The sequence below is a fragment of the Cannabis sativa genome, chromosome 1, assembly GCF_029168945.1.
Source record: "Cannabis sativa cultivar Pink pepper isolate KNU-18-1 chromosome 1, ASM2916894v1, whole genome shotgun sequence".
Taxonomy (NCBI): domain Eukaryota; kingdom Viridiplantae; phylum Streptophyta; class Magnoliopsida; order Rosales; family Cannabaceae; genus Cannabis; species Cannabis sativa.
This window is the reverse complement of record NC_083601.1, coordinates 30,305,105-30,314,663: the sequence shown is the minus strand read 5'-3', so window position 1 is coordinate 30,314,663 and position 9,559 is coordinate 30,305,105. Positions and strand designations below refer to the sequence as shown.

Genomic DNA, 9,559 nt, shown 5'->3' with positions numbered 1-9,559 from the left:
ATAGATATGCCTGAAAATAAAATTATTTATTCTTTTCTTCTTTTTAATTTTATTTTAAAATGTGTATATTATTTTTACGTTAGTAATGTATGTATTTTTAAGTTTTAGTTCGGGTGTCACGAGAAATTGTGATTTAGAATACGATATGATTTGAGTCACGTGACTGTAAAAAGTCAATCAATAAGTACACTTCCCAGTAAATGTATAACATCAACCAATATAGCACATTTTTTTTCATAATTAATGCATCACACATGAGTAGGATTTAGTTAGTAGAGCATTTTAAAAATTACCTAAAATTTTGAATAAGAAAAAATACTCAAAATTTGGACAAAAAATGTTATAAGTCATCATTCGGATTTTTATAATTAATCTACCGTAAATTACAAATTCTTCAACAAAAGATGTGTTTGTTCACTATGTAGTCCCCACGGTCAGAAGAACAAGTAATGAATTAAACCAAACCATTACGTTTTTATTCAGCAAAAATAAATAAATAAATAAAAATAAAAAAATCAATTATGTTTCTCAAGTCAAAATAGAGCAGCCTAAGTTGTTTATTGACTCCAAAGTCAAACTAAATAAGCACATTTCACAACCTAACTCCACAGTATAATGATCAACGGTCCACTTTTCTTACCTTAAAATAACTTTATAATAAATGCCCTGCTACTTTATATATGAATATTCTTATCAGGTGTTAAGCAATATAATTATATTTCTTGACACACACTAACACATCTATGGAAATATTTTATATTACCTAAAAATTTTGATTCTTACAACTATAAACTTATATATTATGATTATTTTAACAGATTCATTGTTATCTTACCCTTCTGTGATACACCTCTGCCATCTATTATTAAGTACATGAAAACAGACTAAACCTCGAAATATAAATTCTTTCTTTATAATTGTATTTTTGGCCAAAATTCATGTACACAACTTGTTAAAAAAATAATCATAATTAACAAAATTCTAACCTTCCATAATCATTACTCGTCTTCCTGATTTGAATCAGAATCTGGACCTACGTCCAGAAGATCAGGATATTCATCACTATCTGACTCATGGTGCAATTTAGAAGCAATTGCCTTCCCCTTCTCAGGATCTAATGTTGACGAGGTACCAACTGTAGAAAACTTGTCCGTTTTAGCCATTGAAATATCCATATCTTGGCCTGAGGCCGTATTGTCACCTGCTTGTTGTAAAGTGCCACTACCTGATGAAATGCTCTCATTCACCTTTTGAAATCCTGCTGGACCATCAGTATTTGCAGGAACAAAATCATGATTTAGCGGCCTTGATTCGGGAAGTTGGTGAGACTCAACCATAAGTTCATCCCCACTGCCTTGAATCACAGCACCTGCATTGGCTGCTGCTGGCTCCCACTTACTTCCTACTGGAATCTCTTTATTGGAACCATTAGAAAGATTTATATCCTGGGAAACTGGAAAAGTTTCAGACGGAATGTCATTGTACCTTAGAGTCTCGGCAGGGTAACAAAAAGCAGCTTCTGTTTCTTTTCCATTTTCCAGCCAACTGTCACAGAAAACATGATCTTCTGAGTCAGTAACATAATGTTTTGTATTATGAATGTCAGTAACATATGCCACTTGAAAATGGGGTTCTGTACCTGATATTGTCAGTGTATATATTCTCAGCAATTTCATCATGAACTTCATCAGATTTAGATTTCATTGTAGAAAAATCATCCACTGAAAGGGCCCTGGGATGTAAAAGAACTTCCAAGGCTAACAGAGCATGTGCACAGAACTCAGCAAGTTTAGTTCCAATTTCTTGTTTGCCTGTAGAGATAAGTATAATATAGTTACAAGAAAAAATGAATGAAACCTAGTTAGTAACAATTTACAAGAGGTTCCACTCCCATAGATTGTAGGGCTCAATGAGTACGTGTATTAATATCCTTTTCTGCTTGTTATCTGCTAATCATAATGTAAGATCTATTGACAAGTTCCGAAGATAATCTAGAGGGGGCTGCAGTCTTGTAGGACAGACTGGGTTCATCATCTAGTGTGCCAGCTGCCAGATCTAACACTTGGCTTTTTCTGTGGTAAAACAGAATCCTATATACATCTTCTTTCTATATTGGAAACAAACTTACTTCATGTCTTTTTATATATATTATTGATGCCTACATATAGATATGAAATTAAACTGCAACTTATTTTCCGAGAGCAATTTCCTAAAGTGCTGTCAGGTTTGGGGTACACTGCCAAACATGCAGAAAGAACACACTTTATGCTTAACTAAAGATCCTTTCATTATCTTCATTTGCAAACATGTCATCTTAGTTCTTTCATGCAGGCATATCAGCATATGGATATGCTATATGCATAATTATTAAGAGAACATCTTACATGTAGATTGCCAGTTCACGATCCACACATTTCTATGTGTCTTAAGTATTGTATTAGTATGCTGGTTAGATAATCATACCCAAGTTTTGTACTTAGACATGTCCGCATGATGGTTACATGAAGACTACAATATTACATAGATTATTACCTCTGCGAAAAAGTTCAAGACCCTGTGCTAAATGTTGTGAATAGAGATGCGATGACAGAAAAGAGGCCAAAAGAGTTCGTAGTGCTGCCAGTTGCACATTTGCCAAAGTTTCAGTGGGTACATTAAGCTGTATAATACTTCGGTCCTCGCTGGCCCATCCACCTTTCGAAGAATGCCTCACTATATTTATTAAAAGAAGATTAATATCTGGGTGCTCTTTCGAAGACTTTGGAGTACCACCCTGCAAAAATAGAAACATACTTGCATTTGTTAGTGATTATTAAGTAAAGGTACAATGCTCCGTGAGAAAATTCATGCATGCAAACACACACAAGTATAAACTTCAAAGAGATCACTCTTGAAGTAAGAGTAAATTTAATTCTAAGGCAACATTAGATGCAATGACCCAATATATAACTTCTTATGAGTACTTCGTATACCACAGTAAGAAGAGCTTCTAATGCCTCAAGTGCAGCTATCCTCAAAGAAATCAGAGCTGTGGAATGGTTCTTCTGAGACTCCACTTCTAAATTACCGTCATGCCCCTCTTCAAGAGATCCAGTTGTGGAACCATGTTTCCTTTTTTTATGACTTGGCCGTGGTAATGTTTCAGTAGAAGGCTTTGAGTTAATTGACGACGTTCCACCATTCTCATAAATGGGACTCAAATCAAGAAATGCATTCTTGAGAACGTCCTGTTCAAGACAAAGTCCCATTCCTGATACAGAATTGACAGAATTAATGAAACCTTCAAATATGATTTCTAGTGGTGAGATACTGAAAGTTCAAGACAAAAATGATAACATGTGATATGTGAAGACACCATGCACAACCAAAAGTAAGCAAGTAATAGGAATGCATAAGCAATTGCAAAGTACCATAAATTGATTCTCATAATATTAATACGGGACAAGATGCTGATAACATCTGCAGATCAAGAAAATCACATTTATGCAAATTCAAGAAACTATCAAAAAGCACGCTTCTTGTTTTCTTCAGACATTTTAAGGGAAGTATAATTTTCATTGTCAACTTTGTTTTAACTGATATTAATATTGGATAAGGCATTTTCACTGTCAACTTTGTTTTAACTGATATGTATCAAAATAATATAGAAACTAACAAACAAAAACTTATTGAAGACTGCTCTGTTTTCCAACTTCAAATAATAACAACATTGAACTTTACAACAAACAATTAAGAGCATGAGAAATGGGAGGCCTGATTACATTCATTGTTTTGCAGACGAAGATAAATGAAATGAACAAAGTCCCTCTTTAACATATTTATTGATTGATTCAATTCAGTCGTTATTAACATGAACTCCTCTTTTTTACTATCTATTTCTTCTCCATCTTACTATTCCCTTTAATCAATCCTAGAAGGAAAAATCTACTAACTCTCTCCATCCCTCAATCAATCTTAATAAAATATCATCTCTTCTCTCCCTACCTCCCTCTCCCTCACACTGAAACCTTTGAATTGTTGATAACTTTATAATAATAAAAGTTAAGAGATTGGTTTGTCTTCAATTTAGAAGTACAATTGTTTGTTCAAGCCATTAGGCATAGCAATTCCAGTGTTTGATGTCAACTTGCAACTGGCAAGCTGCAACTAATGTGTCCACTCAAAATCTTTTTTTTATGTGTGATACTTCACATAAAATATCTAGATAACTATATACACATACAACTTCCATAAAATATATATCTTATATCAGCTTAGAAAGAGAATTAAATAACCCAAGTATATTTACGGGGTGATAGAGAAAAAGACTTCATCTTTCACACAATTAAGAGATTATTAACGTGTATCAAATTATACCACTTCTCAACAACTGGACCAAGCTGTTAGAAACTGACAGCAATTAACTAAAACTAGATGGAAAATATGTGAAGGAACTACTTCATACCAACACCCATGGATAACAATAGTATCTTCGTAATTGAGTAGATCTTTGCCCTCAAATCTGGAAGGGCACACTTTGAAAAGTAAACTGAAATGAGGCGCACTATGGATGCAGCATGAGGTAATAGTTGGCTGTATTAAACATTAAAAAGAAAAGAAAAGAAAAAAGCATTTAAATAAACAAAAGTTATGCAGCCATTTATAAAATGACAACAAAAAACTAAAATAATACAAGGGAAATCTCTTGAAATAAACATGCTGGAAAATGATATCCTATAAGAGCAGCATCAACATTCATAGATCTGATAAAATTAAGATTATATTTTATATTATTCAGGTGGTACCCTAGTATCTGATTCAAATAAATCAAAGTAAGTAAAATCACCAATTAGTGGATAACAAGTATAAGAAAGAATTCTCTGCTTGTTATGATTTATTTTTATTTTTGTTGCTGATAAACCATAAGAAAAAATAAGGGACCTATCAATTACATCATGTGTTCACTCCAATTCTTCTCTTTTTTTTGTAAACAGAAAAGGAAAAAAAGACCCCTGCTGCCAAACCCAACAATATTTCAAACTATGAAATGATAGTAATTGCTATATAGGTGCCTCTTAAACATTAGACTTAGACCTTGTAAGAACAAACCACCCAAATGAAAAGAGAATACCTTAAACATTTTTTTCCTCCCTTATATATACATTACACATAGAAATATACTTTACACTAGTCTGAATGCTAAACCCTGCAATCTTGGAAGGTAGGAAACTCTAGAAAATTCCTAAGTACATACCCATAATGAATTACACCCCAAAATCTCATGGGAGCAACCCACGAGAAGGACTTCTATACCAAACCCCAATGGATAGGTCTCCCCATACTAAAATGAATCAAAAACCTCCAGTCAGGCTCTTAACAGGATAAGAAATTAAGATTAATACAATACAAACTTACCTCCGCACCCCCTTTATGATTGCAGCAAGAAGTTCCAGACTATAGAGGTGTAAAACAGGAAGTTCTGAAGAAAGGAATTCTTGTTGCAGAGCAGTGACAAAAGGCCGCTGGCTATGTGGCAGGGACGCGTCCACCATGAGCACTCTTTCAACAAGAGCCAGCAAAGATCGAACAGGCACAGTGACCTATTATTAATTCAAACATCATATTATTGAATAACTCATATTTACTAAACTTTTATGCAATATTACTCCCGTTGTATAGAAAGCCATTAACAAGACAAATACACAATAGAAGCACACAGAGACAATCAGCTCAATTTTAAAGAAAGCCCCTCCAAGATAGCTACAAAATTGAAGAGCACCAGCACTCTATTTAATACAGCAGGAGAAAAGAGACACTGTGAACTCTACGGAAAACTTCTCAAAACAGCTACAAAATTGAAGAGCACCTGAGCAGGGTATGAACTTGTGAGCATAGTAGAGCAGAAAATCATCAATGCAGAGACACTGGATGTTAGTACATGCTCGGACCTCTTCTGCATGTTGTGCTGTTGTTCTCCTAACACAGTAAGCCCTCCAAATGGAGGAGGAACATCCTTTCCTGGTGGTAACAATAATCTCATGGCTTCACTATAATGCCTAGTTTCTGAAAGAAAGAAAAGAAGAAAGGGTCATTTAAAGTCCTCAGATCAGCACAAGAATAAATAGGTACTGTGAAGACACACCTTCTTCAAAACCTTGAAAGGTGTCATTCAGGTGATTATTTATCCATATCAGTATTTTCTGCATCATTAAAGACCAACTGTCCTCGTCTCCTCTTGATTTCGGAAGCAATGCTAAACAATTGGCAAATTTCTGAAAGTTGAACCCAAGATAAGTTAATATGCATGTTGTGATTTTGTTGAAGACACAGCTTGATAAATAAACAAAAAATCCTTACCTTGAGCATATCAAAACTGCAGGTACCCGATAAAATTTTTGAAGCAATAGCAGCTTCAACCTGCAAGCAAAGGTTCCATGTAGAACACAGTTAAAAATTTATAATATACTTTGCTTTTCCATATGCCGATAACATTTTAGCACAGTTTATGTGGAATCATAAGGTTAGGTTACAATGATGCTAAAATTTTGTAATACTAGTATTAGTACTTACGCTTTCATAATGGCGACCAATGGAAAATGGAAAGAAAGTTATAATGGTGCATAGCAAATGAACTGCTCCATCCTGCACATGAGAGGTAGATAACCAAAAAAAAGACCAATGTTAAGACCCCCCAAAAAAAACAGCATCCCTCCTATATATCCAATAACATGAAATGCACAGAGAAGCCTAGCTTTGTATATGCAAGTAATGGGCTTGTGCATGAGACAGTACTTCTAAATTTGGTAAAGCCAAATAAGACACTCTTTTGCATCGGAACAACCCAGGGGTATCTACCTATTATAGTCTTTAAGTTTCCCTCCTTTTAAAAAAAGTAGGGTTCAGCAGAACGATTCAATATAAATGTTGCTGAAAGCCTGAAAATAATCAATTTTCAATAATTGACACATGATAGCTCAATAGCATAGCGAATGATTGTGAACTTCAGCAACTTACCCAAATTGCCTCTGAATTATCATCACTTAACAACTTCAGAACTGGTTGAATAAGTTTCCCAGCATGGGCTGTCCCATCTTTCTTCACATTTGAAAATCCTCCCAACCTAAAATCAGCAAAGGCTTCAACAGTCTTGAAAGCAGTAATGGTACTAATATATGCACAGGTCAAGTGTAACAGAACAAGCATAAGTTTTGCAACACCAAGTTGTGCCATAACAGACTTTTTACATCATGCAGATGCCATGGATCAGTGAAATGTCAAAAGTCATTTAACATTTGGAAGTAAACAAAAAGACAAACAGGGACTTAAAATGAATGGTGATCATGTATTCGATGTACTATGATATTTGCAATAATTTTCATTATGATGCTTAAATATTGATGAGTGATGACATTGAAATGAAACATATATGTGGAGATTATTTGTCAACTATACAAATTTATACAATAGAGATTCTTATGATGAGATAGAGTGGTGTGTTTCTGCACATCTCTGTTTACCATGGTCACTTGTTCGTGTGTAAGAAAGAAAGGGATATACATGAAATAAAGTAATGGAAGTTATAATTAATCCTTTGCACACATCTTTAATTCATATAAATTTCATCATAATTAGAGAGACGTGAAACAAGTGTACCTTATGAGTAAATCTGATAATGAGGCACACGATGCCACCTTCACAAAATGAGATGCTGCTGAAAACTGGTTTATTACATAAAACAAAGCAGGTTATGCTCAGCTACATCGTAAGAAAATAAACGTGAATGAAATATTTTCATAAATTTAGTAGTCTAATGCGTTAAGTGCCAGATTTAACTATGCTAATGCGTTAACCATAGTAGTCTCCCAAATGCCACAAAATAGAAAATTGGACTATTCTGCTGGATTTGAACTTTTGAGAAACATAATAAAACTCTCAACTCCATGATTTTTGGAAGTAGACATATACACAAGGCAGGTTTTTATCAGTATACCTGAATGCGCGATAGAAGCTTCTGAAACCAATCCGAGTATGATGCCAAGAAACGATCAGAACTGCATTCTTGACTAGTTACCCCAAGTAAACAAATTCCTGCCCAACATTTATCTGGCTAGAACAGAAACATAAAAGAAGACTAAACTAAGTATTAAGAAAGATTTACAGATACAAATACTGGAACAACATACAGATAATATTCCGCCAACAGGAGAAACTAAATACAAACAGTCATCAAACAAAGTTATTACGAAAAGAAAATTTATGCATTTTGGCTTCCCTCAAATATAGTAATGTATCCTTAAAAACCACTTCAAAAAATACAACCTCATAGTAGGTCCCATGTCCAACTTGTTCCAACAAGCTAAATACATATAGACTGGTATATGAATGGTATTTTAATGCATGTTACTTGAATTCTACATATCTAATTGGATATGGCAAGCTATAAAATCTAATTTGATCACCATATATATAGACTATCTCTACATAGAGAACCATTGGAAACCACACAAATTTTCAGTTACACAATTAAAAGTGACGCATCAACATAGTATACAGACCAATCTTTTAGTAAATTCATTTCTACCATTCCCAAGTAAACTTGACTTGTTGCCAACCTCTAGAGCACAGTTCTTCTTGCCCTCGTTACATCATTAATGTAATAGTTACATGCGCATGAATGTAGCTTAATTGTACTAGCACATTCGTTAAACAAATGAAAAATAAAGGCATTCAAGAAGGCTCAAACACCAATGGAAATTTAACTGAGAAAATGAAGCAAGCACATGTATAAAAAAAAAAAAAAATCGACGTATACACGCACCATATCATTGGAAAGGAGGAGTAACAAGCGGTCGACCCATGAATCGACGGCGGATTTCCAATTTCCGATGAGCTTTTGGTCCTCCAGTTCACCATAAGATTCAGATAGAAGATTGTGGGTTTTGAGCATGGAGATGACCTTGGTTAGCTGCGATGGACTCCCGAACGGGTGTTTGTCATCGGGGATATGGTCTTTGATAAGCGTGCGGAGTAAGCGAGGTCTTAGAGCAACGTCATTCATGTTGTTTACAAGATCAAAGGCCGCCATTGGAATCGAAAATGGAGGTCCGAAAGTGGTAGAGGCAGAGTGAGAGGTGTTTTTAGGGTTTAAGGTTTTAGATGAGTTAAACCCTAATTGAGTCGACAGTAGCCGTTTCTGCCGTATGGTTGAGCGTTGCTATTAGGTAGCACCGGGAACAAACCAGATTTTTTTTAGAAAAATTTACAAAATAAATTAATTTTTTTTAAAAAAAAATACAAAAGTATTTTAATACGAAAAAAATTTATTTTTACTTTTTAAATTTTTTTATTTATAAAAATATTTCTTAAGTAAAAACAATAAACCAGTTTTTAGTTGTTTTATAGTTTTATTATAATTATCTAGAGGTTATTTTTTTAGTGTTTAATAATTTATTTATAGTTAATTTATTGTTGTCGTGAGGTTAATTTTTAGTTGTTTTAAGTTTTTATTTTTTACTGAGTAAAATGTAGTTTTATAATTTTAAAATTTTGAACGTGTATTTTTATAAATAAAAATTTTAAG

The 9,559-nt window shown here is 33.9% G+C and overlaps 1 protein-coding gene across 1 annotated transcript; it reads right to left on the bottom strand.

The window, feature by feature from the left end:
- Positions 1 to 885: 885 nt before the first annotated feature.
- On the bottom strand, positions 886 to 9,252 carry LOC115705731 (uncharacterized). Its single transcript, XM_030633151.2, has 14 exons — positions 8,798 to 9,252; positions 7,970 to 8,086; positions 7,633 to 7,697; positions 6,994 to 7,099; positions 6,550 to 6,621; positions 6,337 to 6,396; positions 6,122 to 6,251; positions 5,846 to 6,042; positions 5,395 to 5,579; positions 4,445 to 4,572; positions 2,973 to 3,250; positions 2,533 to 2,773; positions 1,640 to 1,811; positions 886 to 1,545 (listed from the first exon to the last, which is right to left on the bottom strand). The coding sequence occupies exons 1-14, from the start codon at positions 9,062 to 9,064 to the stop codon at positions 999 to 1,001; spliced, it is 2,565 nt and encodes an 854-aa protein (XP_030489011.2). The 5' UTR covers positions 9,065 to 9,252; the 3' UTR covers positions 886 to 998.
- Positions 9,253 to 9,559: the final 307 nt, after the last annotated feature.

Coding starts and splice junctions, on each gene's coding strand:
- LOC115705731 (XM_030633151.2), bottom strand. CDS start 9,064: ATGGCGGCCTTTGATCTTGTAAACAACATGAATGACGTTGCTCTAAGA. Junction 8,087..8,797: donor TCCTCCTTTCCAATGATATG/GTGCGTGTATAC, acceptor TTTCTGTTCTAG/CCAGATAAATGTTGGGCAGG. Junction 2,774..2,972: donor TAGAAGCTCTTCTTACTGTG/GTATACGAAGTA, acceptor CTATTTTTGCAG/GGTGGTACTCCAAAGTCTTC.